Source organism: Polyodon spathula, chromosome 26, assembly GCF_017654505.1.
Source record: "Polyodon spathula isolate WHYD16114869_AA chromosome 26, ASM1765450v1, whole genome shotgun sequence".
NCBI lineage: Eukaryota > Metazoa > Chordata > Actinopteri > Acipenseriformes > Polyodontidae > Polyodon > Polyodon spathula.
This window is the reverse complement of record NC_054559.1, coordinates 6,705,418-6,726,856: the sequence shown is the minus strand read 5'-3', so window position 1 is coordinate 6,726,856 and position 21,439 is coordinate 6,705,418. Positions and strand designations below refer to the sequence as shown.

Sequence of the window (21,439 nt, the reverse complement as noted above, 5' to 3'; positions counted from 1 at the left end):
CAAATCAAGAACAGCGCTGGCCATGCCTGCCTTTGAATGAGCCTGTGGTTTGAGGAAAGCCATTGAAGAAATATTAAGCTCCCTCTTCTGTACTTGCTTAGCTGCTGCAGGGGATTCCAAATGGAGCTACTTCTGCAAGAATGTCTGGTTTAGGACAATGAGGGCAAACTGCACATTTCTAACAGAAAATTATCCTTTTTAAACCTGGCACCTATACTCACAGCACTAGTATGTATAACCATGCTCAATTTGACTCTTTCTTGCTAACCTTTTGCTTTCTGTCCATTTTAATGACATAAAAGATCTGTCTTTATAACTTTTATGTTTTGTTAATGGTATATTCATTACAGTTTACATTCCTAACAGGTAGATTTAGCTGTAGGAAGGCAAGCTTCTTTCTGTGAAATACCCGTTTGTTGCAAGGTCACTTTGTGAATCAAATCCACTAGGAGGGGCATCCAGAACTTTCAAATCAGAAGGTATACAGCAGTGCTATTAATAAACACATACCTTTGTAACAAATCAATACTTTTTTATTTTTCTGTATATGGACATGATGAATCTATACTCTTATATCATTCTTGTATTTCTTAATCTCATACAGGACACTATCTATTGTTTCTGTGCAAACTTACTTAGTGCTGACAGGTTCCTTTTGGTTCTACTGAATAGGAGCCATATTAAAGCCCAACAAATACAAAGATGACCTTAATTTTTTGTGATTTTAAAAACAATGTGTTGTGTAGAGTGTCCCATTATAAAAAATCATTCTGCACAGTTTGAGCAACCAAACTGGATGAGATATAGATACACGTGCGTCGATTACAAGTAATACACATTTATTTATTGATTCATATTGCGTCTGCTGGCTAACTCAGTCTTAGAGAACACTGTGGCTATAACACTACTTCGCTAGCTTCCTGAGGGGTGTTCTCTTGGCCAGAGACGACCGTATAATGAAAGAGAGTGCTGGACTCATACCTCTCACAACCGAGCTGCGCCAGGGCCATACCAAGCCCTCACGGTGCATTTAAGGAGAGCCTTGGCTATTTTTAAGGAGCGCCTCATTGTTTTTCCACTGCCGAGCCGAGCTGTGCCACCAACATCACACGCAATGAAATTCAGCTGTTAATAATTATTATTAATTAACTCTGTTTGCCAAAAGATGCACAAACTGTTAAATTAATAGACCAATGGTACAGCTTTATCTTGTATCACTATATTTTGTAAATATATTTAAAGAGAAAAAGAAGGTTTTAAAAATATGATTTGCCAAAGATATCCCGTTTTAAGGGTAGTTGTCTTTTTTTCTAGTTGATTTTTGTTTGGGTGCTTAAAAAAGTGCAACGAGAGCTGTAGTTGTATATATGTTACAGCTGTATTTTGTTTTACTATACTTTTGTAATTTTTATTTTATTTTATGCATTGATGGGATAGTGTGGAACAACGCAAGGATGTAAGGTGGGTCTTAGCCAAGGACGGTTTACTTTGCGCCATGACCAGGTGCTGCGATGTTTGGCCTTAGCATTGGAAGACAAGAGTAACCTGACCAATAAGTTGCCACCAGTTCCATCAAAGCATTACACACAAAAGACAATATTCCTCCATCCAGGAGAGCAACCACCAAGAAAAGGTGTTAAAACCAAGCCTCGCCCAGGACAACTGGAAGCTACTAGAAACTGGAAGATACTGGCAGATGTTGGTCAATGGCTTATTTTTCCACCTGAGATTGCCACCACTAACCTTCGACCAGACGTTGTCTTGTGGTCTGGATCAGCATGCCCTGTTCATCTGGTAGAGTTAACAGGTGCCATGGGAGGATGAGGTGGATGAGGCGTATGAGAGGAAGAAAGTTCGGTATGCTCAACTATCTGCTGAAGCGGAACAGCGAGGATGGAGAGTCCGAGTTTACCCAGTGCAGGTGGGTTGTCAAGGATTTGTGGCACACTCTCAACCCGGTTTCTCAGAGATGTCGGGTTCAGTGGTCAAGAGTTGCGTCACACAGTGAAGAACTTATCTGAAGCAGCAGAAAGGAGCAGCAACTGGCTGTGGTTGAGATCAAAAGATTCTGGATAGGGATCTCAAGCACAATAGAAAGAAAGCAACGCTGATGTATGGGTAAGTAAGCTGGGCTGAGCTGAGTGGGGGATGGAGGGTGGGACACCAGAATCAATGTTGAGCCTTCTTGAGGTGTCGTGGGCTAGTCGACGAAACACGGAAGGTGCCCACTTGAAGACTTGGATGGAGATGCAGATGGATCATATTAGTTTACTGTAAAGCTACATCTTAGTTGGTGCTTATCTTAGCGAGAGCCGAGTTCAAATCAGCATGAAGTTTAACATCTACTCTCATGTAATGGAAATCAAATCAAGAGAAAAAGGTTTTAAAAATATGATTTGCCCGTTTTAAGGGTAGTTGTCTTTTTTTCTAGTTGATTTTTGTTTGGGTGCTTAAAAAAGTACAAGAGCTGTAGTTGTACAGCTGTATTTTGTTTTACTATATTTTTGCATTTTTTTCTTTATATTAATATAATAAAGGTCAAGGATAAGTTTTTTAGAATTTTATGTTTGAGTGTGTGAATTAAGTGTACAGTACCCTTTCTCATTTCTCAACTTTCTCATTTCTGATGCACGACTGCAGATCTTCCTGATCACTTCTATCTGCCCGCAGTACTTTTCTCTCATCACACTCGCTGCCTGCATGTTGTTTGTCCTTGTGGAGTGTACCGACTGACGCAACGCAATGACGAAATTCTTTAACCCCGTCCCTGGCGCAGCTTGGCTCGCAGTAAGATTCAGATGTCTTATGAGGCCGGAGTTTAACAGTTTGGTTTTCTTGCTTGGGTCGACAAATAGCCAGTGAAGAACCACCCGTGCCCGTACCGTACTGAGCCCTCATGGGTCGGATGTTCCAGTATAGTGTAGTGTTAGTGACAATATAATGAAGGAGAGTGCTGGACTCTCAGTATAGTGCAGTGTTGCTACTAATATAAGGAAGGAGAGTGCTGGACTCTTCCCTACAGTATTACAATGAAGGGGTGCTGGACTCACCTGTTGGCCCCCTCCTCAGTGTAGTGCAGTGCTGCGTCGATAGCGCTGTCCGTCTCCACCTCCTCGTGCATCTCCTGGTGCACCAGCGTGCTGGTGTCCTCGTCCGTGAACGTCTCACACTCGCTGTAGGTGCTCTCCGAGCCCAGGTACGCGCTGTCCGTCACCTCGTTCTGCTGTGGGGAGAGGCAGAGATGCCAGGAATGAAGGAGATTTAATGAAAACTTCAATTAGAGGTTGAGGCATTTGGCTTAATTGTGAAGGCTGTTTGTTTTAAACTTTAAAGTTCAAAAGAACAGATACAAAAATACACTTTTACTTAGGTAGAGTCAAAGTTTTCACACAAAAACATACATTAGTGTGCACATGTATTAGAACACCCCACTGTTCCTGTAGTTTTGATTTGTTATGCATATGAAATCAAACCACTGTAACCAAAAATGGTCAAAATATGCAAATTAGTGATTGTCTAATTTAATTGATGACTAATAGGCCACCCAGTGCAATTCATTTAAAATAGTAAGTGAAAAGGAACAAAGCCACAAATGGTAAAATACATAAGAATTTTTAGAAATTGTTGATGCCTAATTAAAGCAAAGTGGTCTAACATTTTCACATGAGCGCCTATGTTTTTATATCACCGATTACTGACTGAAAATGGAAATTCTCACATACTGAGGTTTTCATGCAGGTAGGTATATAAACGATGTAAAAAATGACAAATCTTGAGGTGTTCTATTAAATGTGCACACTACTGTAGATAAAAACAAACATTATCACCAGCCACCGCTGGTACGGAACAGTATATTATTATTTTGTTAGTCATTTATTTACATTTAATAAAATTAAGTCGATAGGAAGTGCTTGGTTTTTGTCTGCCTTTCTCCTGCCTTAACAACAACATTGTGCATATACTATGACGTACGTACACAGTCACTCAGCTTTTAGTTTTTCATTTAAAAACGATTATAAATCAAACATTTTATTTGGCAAATGTTGTTTGTAGTATAAGTAGGGCTGCAACGAAGGGTACATTTTGACATTTGAAGGTTCAGAATACGTTACCGAACGAAAGTTCTAACCTTCCATGGTACTAATTTGCATTATTTAATGGCGACGTCACCATAGCCACTTATTTATTTGATTGAAAATCCTATTTTACAGGTAATCCAAATTAAATAAAACATTCACATGTAGTTTAAAATACGTTATATAGAACAGTAATCATGTTTTTTATAATTTCAATAATAAAAACAGGTTTATTTACATGTATTTGAGGCTGCTTGCAATTATTACAGTAAGCTTGAATTGCAGCAGCACCAACTGCAGAGGACTTAGGTAAAACAAAGCTTTATTTAACAGTCACCGTTCCAAACAGGTTATCAGTCACATTTTACTACTACTAAAAATATTAATAATAAAAGTATTATTATTATATGAAGAAGAAGAAGAAGATGATGATGATGATGATCTTACGCTTGATTGGTTGTGCCTCCATGATACATCAACAGTCGCTTGCTACAGTTTGCATTTAACTTGTTTTTTGGACATCGGGGCATTTAATAAAAATAATCCCAAACATCAGAGGGGTTTCGAGACATTTCTTTCAATACAGTTTACGCTATACAACGCTTTGCTGTCGAGATGGCGCTCCGCTGCGAAATTAATTATTAGTGTTCGCGTATATTTTGTATGTTTCAAACATACTCTACCATAGCACTTCTCTTACACTGTCTTGTAAACTAGGGACTCAGTACCTGTTTAACTGAATCACTACAACCGCTGCAAGTACCCCCCAGTGCTTTGGCATACTGTACCCTGCTCCATACACCCCAGCAGTGCAACGTATAGCGTTTTGGTAGTGGATTGTAACACAACGTTATACGTAATATGCATTACACAAACCGAAAGATTGAATTTTGCATGTCAGTGACATTTAATGGTGATTTATAGTATTCATGTATTGTCAAATGGTTTCTGTTAACAGCGCACAAAAACCGAAAACAACAAAAAAACAAAAACTGTATGGATGCCATCTGACGAGCCTTACAACTACCTTCGAATTCCTGGCTAGTGAACGAACCTTCGAATACAGCCCTAATTATAAGTGTATGTTGTTATTGCTTTTTAATAATCGATAATAATAATAAAACTTGTTAAACAACAATAACATTTGCATGGTGTTAGATGTTAGGATATTAGTGATGTATCAACATGATGCATCTTTACTAGAGCCTTTCCTACTGTTTTGTAGTGTTTGTTTATTTTATCCCCGACCCCACCCCCTCTTGGAAATTTGTCAAATCGCACCCTGTATGTTAGTGACGTGGTCTTGAAATCGAAATGCTATATCAATGTTGTATGCAGTGCATTTTTAAACATACGCTGGCACAGTGTAACAGTTAAGTTAATTAGAATAAACTATGATGGGCTACTGTTTTATTTTCTCTACTGCCTAGCAGAAAATGTGTTTAACAGCCACATTGAAGTAAAATGTTACGATGATATTGTTATCAGTCAGAACACAATAATACGATTGTATTGCTTAGGGGTACCCCAAACCCTCTGCCTTTCTGCCTCCCCATGGCCACCAACCATCAAAATACAATCCAGCAACAGAATGAAACTGTGTTCCAGTGATACTGCGCAAGCTAATAAGAGGTGAGCTCTTTGGTTAGCACATTTAATAATGAGCACTACTTAAACAAGTCAGTCTATCTGCACTTTGAAGTGAGAACAAGGAATCTTACATTGGGAACAACCAACCAGCTTTCTTATAGACTTCCCACAGCAAAAGGTAGGCAGGGTTGAATACAAGTTCAAAACACCATACACATGTCAAAAAAACAAAACAAACAAAAAAAAAAAAACAGGCTGACATTCACATCAAAATACAACGCAGGTACCTTACAAAAACAAGTTACAAACAAAACTTGTTACAAACCCTATAAACCTACCAGCCTCATAGAAAACGCTGACTCAGGGACCGGCAATCCAAGCAGGAGAGACACTGTGTCCCTAAAAATATTGCGCTCAAGTCAAGGAAGGAAGTGTGGTCATGGGATTCCTTATTAAGGGGGGTTTAGGGTTGCCTTCTCTCCTCTCCGTTTCGCAAAAACAGGACAGTGAAGCACAGAGGAAGGCCTCTCCTGCAGTCTTCCCTAAGGCAACTCGCCCAGGTGAAAGTCCACAGTACGCAGACCCTGCTGCTGAAGGAGCCATGGAGAGGTAGTGCAGTCATAGCCAGGGGGCCAATAGAAGAGAAGCTCCGTCAAATATTTACAGGGCTGGACATCCGTTGAGACCCAGTGCCTTTCAGCTGGAGTGTCTTCTTTTAGTCTTAACACTAGACCAATACTGTCTGGCAGCTTTACTAAATACGTTAATACAGTTTAATACAGTATTTTATCAATGTTATTGTCACAGCTTACAATGCTAGTGTATAGTAATGCAGTAAAACCCCTACGCACTGAATTAGTCATCTTCATCTGTAGGGCACTTACACAGAGATAGGCGCATGGGCCACTATGCTATGAAACCGAAAGGAGCAGAAAACATTGTATACCAAAGTACAAATCCATGGGTCTATTTGCATGATTATATGCTATAAGGCTCACAGAAAACCCTAGAACTCAATATACTCAGCATTGAAGTTTTCAGTAATGTGCGTATCTGCTCTGCCAAAATGTACAGCCTTCAGTACCACGATAAAGATAACCCTGACCTACCTCACCCAGTTACATACAGATGGACAGAGAGGCCTTTTTGATCTTATCTGTAACTTGTACTCAATAATTTTCTTACCACCAAAACTTGATTAGCAGTTCTGAAGCTATGTGTAAAAGTCAATGCAACATGCAAACAGACATTGCGCTGGAGTCTTCAAATATCCCTGCCCTGTCACTGTCTGGTAACCGCATTCTACTTCTCATGGAAGTGAAAGTATTGTTGGGACCATCCTAGAGAACTGAAGAAAAACTAATATTTTGTCTGACCAGTTCCACCTAACATCACTACCTCTTACACTACATTTATGAACCTGGCAGCTGGTTTAGGTTGCTTCTGGTAAATGACTGAAATATTCTACAATTTAGCATTTGCTGGTTTTTAGGAAAACATTTAAATATCTAGGAGCATTTGTTGTATAATACCTCTAGGTGAGAATTATACATTATGAATGTGACAACCCTATTTTTTTCTGATTTATTAAATATGTTTCATTGTAAAAGATCTGGCAATTTTTAGACCATGAAATAAGACATGTTTTTACTATGAAGAAAATACAGCCCTATCTATTATTTATGGCTAGGGTATTGGCTGGTGTAATATTGCCCATGTTCCAAACTGAATAGGAATGTTCATTTCAGGATGAGGTAACATGCTTGGTAGTAAGTTTTCAGCCCAAGTACTAGAAGGCAGTTTTAGCCAACCAATCCTCTACAGTTTATTTTTATTTTTTGAAACTGAACAAGGCAAAACTGAACTTTGTTAAAGCTTTGAAAAAGAGAAGCAACTGAGCCAGCTCATGCTTGGCAGGGTACTTGCAGCTCAATAAAAGCAGCTGTATTGCTGCAGTCAAACGCATTGCTTAATCTTTTACAGGGATGAAAGGGAACAAAAACCTCAACAGCAGCTCAGAATGCAGGTTCCACTTTCACAACCGGACTTCAAATCAAATACATGCTTGTCTTTTTGTTTGTTTTATTAAGTATTAATTCTGCAGTGCAGTTGAAACATTTAACTCTACAGTGAACATTTACACAGAGTTGACAAGGGAAGAGTGAGATTTGGAAAATCATTATTTTAAAAAGCATCGTCATTTCATTTCTTTTATGAGGACATTTGCAAAACACTGTAACTTTAATAAAACAAATTAGTAATGAAGAGCTCCCTTTAAATGTCATTCAGCTTTCCAAGGCCAGCACAGACGAGTGCCCAAGATTCTGATTATAGCTGTAAATCTGTGTTTATTAGAAATCTAACCTAAACCTAATCTAAATATCTAACTTTTTTGTGTAAACAGTTGTTACTGTTTTAAACTGTCAGATTTTTAATATTTAGACATGTTTATAATGTTCTTCAGTAATGAATTCAAATTTTACACTGGCTTTCACATATACCGTATTCAATTACAGTAGTTTAGTAACTAATTTACATACATATGATAACTTGTCGGACATCATGTGATTATGCAATAATTAGGTACTGTGTCAAGATGTCAAATAGGGGTGTGCCGACACCCATACTCGTAATTGCCTTTAACCAAAAAATGAATGAATAGATTTAATTTTACCTGCCGATAAATACTTCTTAAAAGCAATTGAGTATCAGTACACACCTGTGTCAAAGTCAGCAGAATTCTCTCACACCTCTCATTGCTAAAAAAGGGTAAAATGTCAAACAATCAACCATCTGAGCTGCTTGTCAAAGAGATAACAGTTGTTATCTCAGCCAAAACCAACACAGCATTAACATAAATTAATGAACAACCAGAGTCGGTGTCCAGATCTGCATAAATAAATTAGAGTTAAACTGGGGCAAGGCTTACAGGGCTGGTATCTTAGCTGCACTGCGTGTATACACCAGCAGAGGGCGCCATAGCTAACAGAAACATGGTGGAATCACTAACAGTGATTGTCGTACTGTACTACCAATGAAGAAACAATATACAGTGGTAGATGTCCTTGTGTTTTATATTTTTCACAGTGCAGGTCTGTATATATATATATATATATATATATATATATATATATATATATATATATATATATATATATACACATACACATACACACACACACACACACACTATAAGCTACTTCAAAACAGTTAGTGGCCACTATTCATGCATTATTGGCACAATTTCAAAGTCTTCACTTAATGTGAAAATTATTAAAAAAACAAAGTACAGATCATTGTTGAATAGTTTTCCATAGTGCTTGGATGAGAATGGATGGCTCATGTTCTAATTTGCTTCCATTTTGGAAAACAAAACTAATTTGTTCTACATTAATGTAGAACAGAAATAGTAGTAAAATAAAAACTGGTTCCCCATCAAAAGGACCCGAAAAGCAATGGAGAGAAAGAGCACTTTTGTGTTTTTAGACACTTCTGGACGGACATTAATAAATGATGTTCTATGAGCAAATAAACATAGTCAAATATATTTCAAGTAACAGAAGTTCTAACATTCAAATATTTCTCCTAGTGCTTTTTTGTTGTTATTATTATTATTATTAGATTGTGAACGTACTCTTTCGACATTAGTTTCAAGTTCTTTCACAAGTATAACCCAGCTTGTTATGCAACCAGAAGGGGGTGAAAAGTACACTCGGTGTCCCTTTAACCCTTTAGAGTAACAAGCAATGTGTCTGTGAAGGGGGCGGCTCTTTGCTTCTTTGCTCCAGTGATTTTGGAGAACAGGAGTATTTATCTGCACACAACGAGGCCTTGTGTTGTGTTAAACCTGGGCTAGAGTGTGGCGAAAAGCCCCCAACCTGCACATGCACCGTCTACAACAATTGGGCTATTCAGGCAGTGCCACATTTTACTTTCTTTAATCTTTTATATTGAATGTTGCAAAGACAAATTTGTAATTAGTATATATTCAGGCAACTTGTAACTTCTTCTATGAATTATTACTATTATTTTTTAAACCACTCATTTTATTCATGGAGTCTCAAAGTAATTAAATCAGGCACAGGTATAATCCAGAATAAAATTCTTAGAAATATTCTTCCCACGTGATCATTGAAATTGCGCAAATAAAGCACACAGGTTAGCAGAACAGTCACTGTTTTCAGAATAATTTGACATTTTGCCTCAAAATGGTGAAAAGAGCAGGGTACTCGGATGTTGTCCGTGTGCAAGTAGTAACCTATCCAATGAAGGCTACAGCCAGAGAGAAATACTACAGGAAGACAGCTGAAAACACCACATCAGGCAGCGGACTCCACACTGCAGGAGTACAAAACATAAACCCAAGAAAAAGAGGGGGAATAATAAAAAAAAAAAAAATTACAAAATCAGCAGAGCGACAAGACCGTGTGTGGCAGGGCTGAGGTCTGCCCCTGTAAAATAATGGGTGCGTTCACGGAGATCATTCTGAGCAGATTCTGTGCAGAATTGTTTAGTTTATTTATAAAATGTTTTGGTGGGATTTGGTTTTGTTTGTAACTAACAATGTGCTTAATTTGTTTAATTTTGGATGGCAGGGCTGGGAGGTTAGACCTCCCTGCTTGCCTAAATGAAACCCAATGTGCAGCAGGTGGCCAGGTGTGAACTGAACAATTGACAATTATTAACCCTGGTCACCTCCCTTCTGTGCTGTTCCATGCTGTGTGTTATTTTGTTACCAGAGGAAAAGACTCACGATTGCAGCTTTAAGAAGGGCGAGAGAACCAAACCTGAAAAACATCTGCATGTGTAACCAGGGTTTTTTGTAAACAGATTATGAGCATTTGTTTAACCGGGATAATTACCACTTTAGGTTAAGGGATTCATTTGGGGGATTTTAATCCCACACCAGTGTTTATTTAGTTTGTGGCTGTGTAGTGTTCTGGGTGTGGGACCTCCCAGGATAGCGGGAGTAGCGCATGGCCCAAACTTTTATTTGCTAGTCATTTTTGTACAGTGTTTTTTTTTTTTTGCCTTTCTGTATTTATGTGCACTTTTATATATTGCCTCCGGCACTAAATATTATATATTGTCTACCATTGCTGCTACCCTAGTGGTGGTCACCAACACTGCAACTGCCTGTGTGTAAAGAGAATTGTGAGGGTCTGGAATCAACTCCCCAGTAATGTTGTTGAAGCTGACACCCTGGGATCCTTCAAGAAGCTGCTTGATGAGATTTTGGGATCAATAAGCTACTAACAACCAAACGAGCAAGATGGGCCGAATGGCCTCCTCTCGTTTGTAAACTTTCTTATGTTCTTTCTTATGTACTTAAATAATAAAACCTGGCTGTCTGAGCGGTGTTTTGACTTCAAACCCTCTGTGTCTCTCAGCGGATACCCACACTAACAGAACACAACCGTTACACCGTGCCCCTGTTGCCAAGGTCAGGAGAAACAGAAAAGCGAGTGCTTCAGATATTGTGCAGGAGCTAGTTGAATACAATGTTAAGGTGTCAGCACAAAGAAATAGAATGAAACAGAAAGCATTCAATGGGTTAGGTGGTAAGAAAGAAGCCCTTCATCAGTGCAGTCAAGAAGAAAGGTTAGCTTTTGCAAAAGTTTTTTTCAGTTTAGTCACTTGGTCCGATGTATCCAAATTGAATTTGTTTGGCTCAGAAGGGAGAGTGATGGTGTGGAGAAATGCAGGAAATGTTTCTGTTCCTAAAATCAGGATCCCAGAAACACATAAATTTGCACAAGGCTGGGTGAAGCACTGGCCCCAGAGTCACCAGATCTCCGTCCTGTTGAACATTTGTGGGATGAACTAGGTTCAAGGATGAAGGGAAGAACTGTTAAATCTAAGGATGAATTTTGGAAAAACCAGTTTACAAGAAGTTGTTGTGTAGTAGGACAAAAAGACTGCAAGCTGTTATTAAAGCAAAGGGAGGTCCCACCAAATACTGACTATGTAAACAAATAATTACAAGACAATGAATGAATGTTTAGTTTCCTGAATAATTGATCTGAACATCTGGCACAAAAAAGGTTTGTTTAGAACATAAGTTTACTCACTTTAAATCACTTTTTGGCATTTATTTTAAGAGTTGTTCCGGCTATTTAAGTTAAAAGGCAAAAACAGTAACGTGACCACCAGTACAGATAACTAGTTCGAATTGTATTAAGTCAATATCAAGCTAAAAAAAAACACGTGTTATTGCATAATCACAAGATGTCCGACAAGTTATCATATGTATGTAAATTAGTTAGGATACCACCAACCATTAAAACTCAATGGGCCCGATACTCGAAAGGTTTGCGCACCCTGCAGAGGGGTATGCGCGTTGCAAATGGACGTTGTGCCGAAATTGTGCCAAGTTGCCATATTCGAAACGTCCTTTTGCGCGTCACAATCCATTCTGCGCTGTGCAGAAATAAAATGTATGCATCGCACAATATGGGGGGAGTGGCTGAAATTTGCGTGATCCTGGTATATTCAAAGGTATGCGCAAAGCACAAAACCAGGATTGTGATGCGCAGAATAAGGATTGTAAAAGGACTGTGTTAACTCCGCGCACACTATCATTCCAGCTCTGACTACAAACAGGTAACATTGGGAAATGTGGATAGCATGCAGCGTGTCCATCGACATTTGGATGTGAATGATGCAAGGCAAACCCAGCAACAGCAACCCCGACATAGGCAAAGATATGCTGAAAGGGTGCACTGGCCTCGGCATACATATGAGGATAATGCAGGGTTTTTATGAGGTCCTGCACCTGCCACGCATGGTAGGTGCAATTGACTGCACCCATATTGCTATCCGGGTACCTGTTCCAGTTGTCCTGTTCTATCAGGATTCCAGTTATATTTGGAATGGCAGGAAATTTGAATAGCTACTCTATGCCATGTAAACAGGGTATTCTGAATGAATCTGTCCATATTCTGGATATCAGTATTCCGAAAACTTGATACCGAATACCCACTAAGTATTAGGATACTATTGGAATGCTAGCCCTTCTAGACACCTTATTCAGAAAACCTTTTTTTTGTAGACAAGAGTCATCGTTTTATAATCCAAAATATATAAGACAATGGCTTGTGTGCCCAACAAAGCCTTTGCAAAAACTGTGCACAAATATATTAGTACGTGTCTGACCCCAAACTGGTTGCCGACTATGCAATACCTTCTTATTTTTTTTTCTTAGTCAGTCAATACCTGAGTGTGTGTGTGTGTGTATGTGTGTGTGTGTGTGTGTGTGTGTGTGTGTATATATATATATATATATATATATATATATATATATATATATATATATATATATATATATATATATATATATATATATATATATATAGTGCCTTGCAAAAGTATTCAGACCCCTGACCAATTCTCTCATATTACTGAATTACAAATGGTACATTGAAACTTCGTTCTGTTCGGTATTTTATTTTTAAACACTGAAACTCAGAATCAATTATTGTAAGGTGACATTGGTTTTATGTTGGGAAATATTTTTAAGAAAAATAAAAAACTGAAATATCTTGCTTGCATAAGTATTCAACCCCCACACATTAATATTTGGTAGAGCCACCTTTCGCTGCAATAACAGCTTTAAGTCTTTTGGGGTAAGTATGTACCAGCTTTGCACACAGTGTCAGAGTGATTTTGGCCCATTCTTCTTGGCAGATTTGCTCCAGGTTGTTCAGGTTGGTTGGACGACGCTTATGGACCGCAATTTTCAAATAGTGCCACAGATTCTCATTGGGATTGAGATCAGGACTTTGACTGGGCCACTGTAGGACATTCACCTTTTTGTTCTTGAGCCACTCCAGTGTTACTTTGGCCTTGTGCTTGGGATCATTGTCCTGCTGAAAGGTGAATTTCCTCCCAAGCTTCAGTTTTTTAGCAGACTGAAGCAGATTCTCTTGCAGTATTTTCCTGTATTTTGCTCCATCCATTCTTCCTTCAATTGTAACAAGATGCCCAATCCCTGCTGATAAGAAGCATCCCCACAGCATGATGCTGCCACCACCATACTTCACTGTAGGGATGGTGTGTCTTGAGGCATGGGCAGTGTAGGGTTTGCGCCACACATAGCGCTTTGAGTTTTGGCCAAAAAGCTCTACCTTGGTCTCATCTGACCATAAAACCTTTTCCCACATCGCAGCTGGGTCACTCTCATGCTTTCTGGCAAACTCCAGACGTGCTTTCAGATGGTACTTTTTGAGTAACGGCTTCTTTCTTGCCACCCTCCCATACAGGCCAGTGTTATACAGAGCTCTTGATATGGTTGACTGGTGCACCATTACTCCACTCCCAGCCACTGAACTCTGTAGCTCCTTCAAAGTGATTGTTGGCCTCTCTGTGGCTTCTCTCACAAGTCTCCTTCTTGTTTGAGCGCTGAGTTTTGAGGGACGGCCTTTTCTTGGCAGTGCCTGGGTGGTGTGATGCAGCTTCCACTTCCTGATTATTGATCCACCTGTGCTCACTGGGATATCCAAACACTTGGATATTATTTTGTACCCTTTCCCTAATCTATGCATTGTATTACTTTATCTCTAACTTCTGTAGAATGCTCTTTGGTCTTCATTTTCCTTCAGATTCACAGCCTTACCAATGATCCTACAACAGTGGGGTTTTTATCCAGAAAATGTGACAGCAACTTTAATGGTTCACAGGTGGAGGCCAATGGTAAGGTAACTGTGTCCTCGTTAGGGCAATTTCTTTCATCGGTGCAAACTGGGAGCTTCCACTGCACAGGGGTTGAATACTGATATTTCAGTTTTTTATTTGTCTTAAAAATATTTCCCAACATAAAACCAATGTCACCTTACAATAATTGATTCTGAGTTTCAGTGTTTAAAAATAAAATATCGAACAGAATGAAATTTCAATGTACCATTTGTAATTCATTAATATGAGAGAATTGGTCAGGGGTCTGAATACTTTTGCAAGGCACTGTATATATATATATATATATATATATATATAGACACACACACACACACTAAAGTGTTTGTCATATGATATGTATAAATATGCACTGCTTTGGGAAAGCCTTTTTTAATTCTCCATTTTTATCCAACACGTTATACTCAAACGTGCTGCTGTAATACTATGAAAAATTCTACTTATATAAAAACAACTCTGCTGAAACACAACTGAAAAGACTTTTTGAAGTTTCTTCTAAGATGGGAGTTTAATCCCTACATGCAGCATGTCAACGCCCAATGGTTTGTGTTTGCCTCAGTATTATTCAGTGACGACCCACGTATGTAACATCACCTTGTTACAAGGACTCACTAAATACTAAAGCAGGGGTGCAAACACTTTTATCATAAACAAATACTTTAAAATTTCAAAATTAAAAACAAACAAACTTTAAATTACTCAAAATTGTGTATCTATTTTTGTTTTATTAAAAAGTGGTTAAAGTTTACCAAGTGCTTGTCCTTAATCTGATATAATAAGTGCAGTATTTCAATACTTTTGTCTGCAACTATATGTCAGAAATAATTAGAGGTTAATTAGTTCAAGAAACATTATCTTGGGGGGATCCCCAAATGAGTATATCTCCCAGTAATGCCATAGCTGGGATTCCTCAAACACACTGCCTCCCTCAAGCACCTCATCTCTCATCACTATCCTGGAAAGTAGAACCTTTGTTACTGTGGGCAGTTAATTAGTCTGGTGCCAAAATGGTTTGGATGATAACATTTTCAATCATCCATTTCATTACTGTCGAGAATCACAATTCACTTACATTTTTAACTCCCATTAACTGTTTCCTCTGTAGTCGTTATCTCTTTCACTGTCACACTAACCCCACCCTGCCTACTTTTTGATTGTTGGATTTTTAAGATAAAGCAATACTACTGTCATGAAGTTCAATTACGTGGCACTTGACTCTTCTAGCATCCTTACATGGTCGAATCAGCTGAGTGCAGGAAGGGAGAGAAGCAGATTATCTCAGCAGGAGCAATCATTCTCGGCATAATAAACAGTCGAGTAAACATATGAATGGATATTAAAATCACCATAATAAAATCAACTACTGCTCCAACCAAAGTGCCAAACACAACCAACAACCAAAATGCCACCTAGCTGTGGAATTGGTACACATCCCTGTAAAATCAATCTCCACTCACCTCATAGGCAGCATAATCATCGTATTCCTCAGGGCAGCCGACTGCCTCTGCCCCATGACTGAACCCCATTTCATACAACGGACTGTCAGAGCCTAGAAGGGGCGGGAGGGGGATTGAAAACAAGCATGTCAGTAAAGCAGTACTGCACCAATTTCTATGAAGTACTGTAAATATAAAATAAGTACATTAGTAACATACACCCCCCTCCACATCTGCAAATCAAAGAGGTTGGTAAGAAAGTTTCTTATAGGTGTTCCTAGACATGGAATTTAAGGCCTGCTAGTTTAATACAGGTTTTCAAAGGCTAAATTGATTTGACTAAATGCATTTACAGCGACGATGTATTGGATAGTGTGCCATTTCTACCTACAGCTACTACACGTGTGCGTCTTGTGAAGAGGGGTGAACATTACAAAGCTACGAAACAAACTTCACACAGTCATGGCACTTTCTGGTGGTGCAGACCATTGATTTTGATGGTGTACTCAGGTTCACAGGTCCATGCTAGTGCAGTGTGGTCTATACTTGTTTTCAGGACTCAAAACGCTCAAAATTACTATCTGAAGGCCTGAGAAACGAAAGCTACACAGCCAGAAAGACGGGCACGCCATGTGTTGCTCTGTCGTGGGCCTGCCTTTTTATTTAATTTTTTAAATGTATTAAAACATTTCTGCACATCTAGTATACTGTACACGTTAGTGTGGTAGCCTGATAAATACATTGTAGACATATGCTTTTAAATAACTGTCAAACCATCCGATTTATTTATAATTCAGAAAGTACAAAAGAGGATCTTCTTCAGATCGGCTTCAGGTAAAGTGAATTTTCTGCAACATGATGAGGCCATTCGCAACACAACCCCTAGTCAGGTTCCATATTATGTACACTTGTCTGTAGCACCAGTTTAAATCAGAGTAGAGATGGGTGGCGCTGGCAGCTGAGGGGGTAACAGGGAGCACACTGACCTCTATTGCTGATCGCTGTGATCCCACGGTAGAAATCTTCAAAGCTGATCACTCCCAGGCCGCCAGGGTCCAGGAAACGGGTTAAATCTTTCACCTGCAGGAACCCGAGAGAAACAAAAGTCACACTGTTTGTTAAACCCTCTTGCACTTTAAAGAATTTCCAGCACAGAAGATAGCCATGTGCACCTCAATCCTGACCTGAATTCCCTCTGCCTGCCCTTCAGTCCCAGGCATCTCACGTAGAGACTGCCAGTTGCGCAGCACTGTGGGCTGGATTACTCTACTGTCCACTGTATGGGTATCTTCAAAGCTGGGAATAAACCCAGGCCTTCAAAGGCAATGATTGGCCAATGAATTAAACTGTAGCTACATTTGTTTTCTAATGACAGGTTATTTCTTGAAAGCTAGACAAAACTACTCATGAAGTCATCACTGCCCTCACCAAGCACCCTGGCCCTGGGAGAAGAGATTTTTTTTTTTTTTTTCTGTCAAGTTCCCCTTAAATACTGAATACAGTATCATATGTTTAGCACATATTCTAGGCACAAGCTCAAAATTGGCAGATTCTGTATTTACTTCCCTATTGTACTGTATAGTACCAATCCATGAATTATTAACGCAGTATTTATTTGAAACTCAAATCAACCGAAAATTGAATGTCAAGAACATGTGCAGCTGGAGATGCATGTGGTTTGCTCACCCTGCCTTCATCTCCTGCAAACTCCAGTGGATGATATGCTATACAAGCTGTCCGAAGATCCTGGGCCGGGTGAAATTTAGACCAGCTTTTTGATGCGGCCTAAAGCACCAATGCCGCCTGAGGGCCGGTCTATCTGTATGTGTGAACCCAACGTAGCAGGCCCTGGGCCGGCCTTAACGCGTCAATGCGGTGACGTAGCTCAAACCACTCCCCTACTAGGTAGAGCAGGTAGATCAAACAATGTCAGTTTTAAGAGGTATCAGCTGGGACGATGCAGAAATTAACCCTTAGCGGTCCATTTACTCACCGATTGTCAGGCACATCGGATCCAATTTATTTTCACACGCGCTGTTTTAAATATTTTTTTTTCAGAGTAAAACAGGTTTAAAAGATATTGAATCGCAACAGGGCAGTCCTGCATCTCCAGTCAAGCCCCACCCATTGTTTGCTGTATTTTTCACATACCTCTTTATAGACGTAGATACTGATAAATCCTCTTCTGATCACTTGTTTTATCACCAAAAATAATGCGATCCAAGTCATTATTTTAGTACTATAACATCTCAAAAAGCTCTGCAAACGTGCAAATGATGCTGGGTCAGTCATGAATGGCAAGCATTTCGTCATCGTCATCGTACAGCTTTCATGAAAACGATTAAACTTGTATTCTCTCTCTCTATTTCAGGTTGTAGCCAAGATTGTAAATCTCAATATTGATAAATAATGCATACAACGTTGCATATTCATTCACTATTAATATAATGTAATGTATATGTCCTTGTTTGCTGCATTTACGCATGATCCAACACAATCACTTCTTTCCACAGTAACCAGCTACACTACCAACACATGCCTTTATCATATCTTATGCAATAAGTACAGTACCAACAGTGTTGCAAAAAAATAATATTGCCATATTTACGTTAATTTCCCAACTCAGTCTCTTATGTTGACTTCCGGGAATGCGGTGTTTATGTATTCCCCGACAAGCACTTTGCCGCAATTTAGGCTTCCTTTTCAGCCACATATGTGAACGCACTTAGGACCCCTAAAACCTCAACTGAGAACGGAAATTTTGAGGAGGCCCAGAGACGGCCCAAGGCCGGCTCAGTAAGTGTAAACGGGGTCTAGGACTCCCACTGTGCTCTCCATGCAGCAATGCCACAGGGAGCCACTATTAAACAGTGTCTTATTGGTGTTTTTTATAAGTTTTTTTTTTTTTTTTCCTTCTCGACTCTACCAAGGAATAATTACCCCTTGCATTCAATTACGTGAACAAGCTTTTACTTAACGTCGCGGGAAGAGGAACAGAGTGAAAATGTATGTGGGCAGTACAATCATCGATATTTACTCAAACAATTACATTTTCTGTGCCCAATTAATCAACTGCTATTTTTGAGGCTTAACTGACAGCCCTAAACCCCACCAAGAAATTCTCAGCACAATTTTCACAGATGACTGACTCAGGATTTACCAGTTTTTATATGTAGGGGCCTGTTGAAATATTGTTTTATTTAAAAAATACGTATTCTTGTCTGTAGTACATTGAGGCACCGTATCTGCTTTCACAGAAGAAAGACAAAGATTGAGTCGAGTCAAGAAGTCAATAACAAATGAGGGGCTTATTGGGTGCTACGATTGCGGCACTAGTATTGAAATTGAAGCAGTTCATTCACGATAGAGATCTTTTTTCTGAGAGAACCGCTAAATACTCTACCAGTTCACAATTCTGACTGTTCATGTTTTTTTTGTAAAACATGTTGAAATTGCATTTTGTAAAACTTTACCAACACTTGAGTCTTTTCTGTGTAATAAAGTCCACAAACCCGGACTACAGCTCAATAGCTTCCGGGCCTCAAGAATGCCGAGTGATTACTAAATTGTCGGACCAAAGACCTGTCAGAAAAAAAATGTTGCAACAATGGACGGGACCTCTTTTCCAGAAGGTACTGTAAATGCCATGTACTGTGAATCCAGGGTCTAATTTGGACAGAGGTGGATAAAACTAAATCTGTGGTTTCTGTTTACAAATCCCACAGGTTATATTTCATCCCAGTTTAGAATCTCTGCCAGCGGCAGATTTTCTCTTGCACGCTTCTTGAGATTTCATGCGATTGTAACAGCCATGAGACTTCATGCCAAAAATAAGCAAAACCCTTCAGCCCAACCAGACAAGCAACTTCAAAGAGCTGTCACCTTTACTGAGAACTACAGAAACCAACAGGGATTTAAAAATAAATAAATAAAATACAAAAACGCAGGCAAAACCGGCCGAAAGCAGCAACAACTATATGACTGTATGTGACACTTTCAAAAGTTCATCGCCTCAAAGAGAATCAAAGACCCATTTTAGAGAAAACTGACATGCTTTAAACCAACGCCAACTCTGTGTTCATTTTCCTTTCCTTGAAAATTTGATTACTTATAGCACAGAAAAATTATAATTTTGATTGATAGTCGCAATAATCTAATTTTTCACAGGCATATAAAGCTAAAATGGGATCAACCCCACTGCTGCCAAGAGGCTTAGTTCCTTTTTCAGTAGATGACAATGGTAGACAGAAATAAGAAGTGAGAGAACCAACGGGAGTTCAAACATGATCATTGTGATAATTTAGGAGATAATCGATATGTGGAAAAATCATTATCGTCTATCCCTAAGGAGATGCAGCATCTTTTACATGGTGTTTCTAAAGTGGCAATGTAGGAATCTCCCTTCTTCCTGGTATCTGATCCCTTTTTGGGGTAAAGGTTCTTTCCCTTATAAATACTTGCAGCATTACAGTCAAGCATGTCCTGAACTAACAATGGTTTGTCAAGCTTGAAACAAACCTGGATGACTGGCATGTTTGGGAAGCAGGTTTGTGTTTGTTTGAGCCTGCGATTACTGTACACACAACACTGGGAGAACTGCAACACAAACACACTCTCCTCTGCACTAGAAACAAAACGCTGTCCCCTCTCCATCAGCCGACAGTCACATGACACCCACCGAGGTAATCAGCCACTTAGTATCCTAGCAACAGGTGAAAAGGTATCCAAGGATACTGCCACTAGGAGATTTTTAAATCTCAAGTGCAAAACAAGTGTCCTTTTCTTGTGTGGCGATAGCTAAGTTATAAACTGGAGTCAAAAGCACAAGATCCAATAAACTATAAAAATGTTATTGGACCACAACCGAGCATCTTAACCACAATAGAGAGAGAGACAGGATCATCTCACAGACAGGATCTGTAATGTCAGGGTATCACACAAGGACCACCACATAAGGCATATCCCATGTGAAAATGTAGCATTTATTTTACAAGTTAGTCATGATGGCTCCTATATGATCTCCTGTTGAATGAAGGTATTTTTCCTAAACCTCATTAGAATTGTGCATTATTGGGATTTCAAGTAAATAAATAAATGGTTGCAAGGCTAACATTAAATCCTTCCAGTGTGCTATGGAAGGTGATCAGGTCATTACACTGCAGCTCAAGTGGACCAAACTTTTGGGAGGGGTTTCTTCCTGGGGTATGATGACACATGACTCATGTGTGACTTGAATAACTGGTGCCATGGCCGGTGCTGGGTGCATGGAGAAAACTCAAGCAGCCCCACATGGCGATCACGTGTCTGAAGGTGCCAAAAATACCCTATTCTTTCTTGATGTGGAGAATGATGAAATGTTATTAAATTTAAAAGCATGTGTAAAGGGCAACAGCAATAAAAAAGACTCCCGTAGGAGTTTGAGTAACCTCTGTTGGTCCACTTGAGCTGGAATTACCCTACTGACTTCAAAACAATTAGACACTGTTTAGACTGCAAAGGCATCAGCTACCTATTAACAAATCACTGTTCAGGTAGACTCACATATGCAATATCCCCAGTGCAGTGGCAGGAAAACCTAACAAACAAGTTTACATCTGGACCTGTTCATATCTCTATATTATTAAGGATAAGCCTTTTCTTCTGTTG

At 39.3% G+C, this 21,439-nt stretch overlaps 1 protein-coding gene across 3 annotated transcripts in view; it reads right to left on the bottom strand.

Annotated features, from left to right (window-relative positions):
• Nucleotides 1-21,439, bottom strand: part of LOC121300838 (rab11 family-interacting protein 3-like) — a 70,029-nt gene that overhangs the window by 16,873 nt on the left and 31,717 nt on the right. For 2 of the 3 annotated variants that reach the window (XM_041229759.1, XM_041229761.1), the window contains exons 2-4: nt 16,780-16,873; nt 15,815-15,906; nt 3,051-3,223 (exon numbers count right to left, since the gene is read on the bottom strand). In XM_041229759.1, the coding sequence (XP_041085693.1) occupies nt 3,051-3,223; nt 15,815-15,906; nt 16,780-16,873 (359 nt within the window). The remainder of the gene's footprint in view (nt 1-3,050; nt 3,224-15,814; nt 15,907-16,779; nt 16,874-21,439) is intronic. The other variant, XM_041229760.1, reaches the window with a different exon arrangement.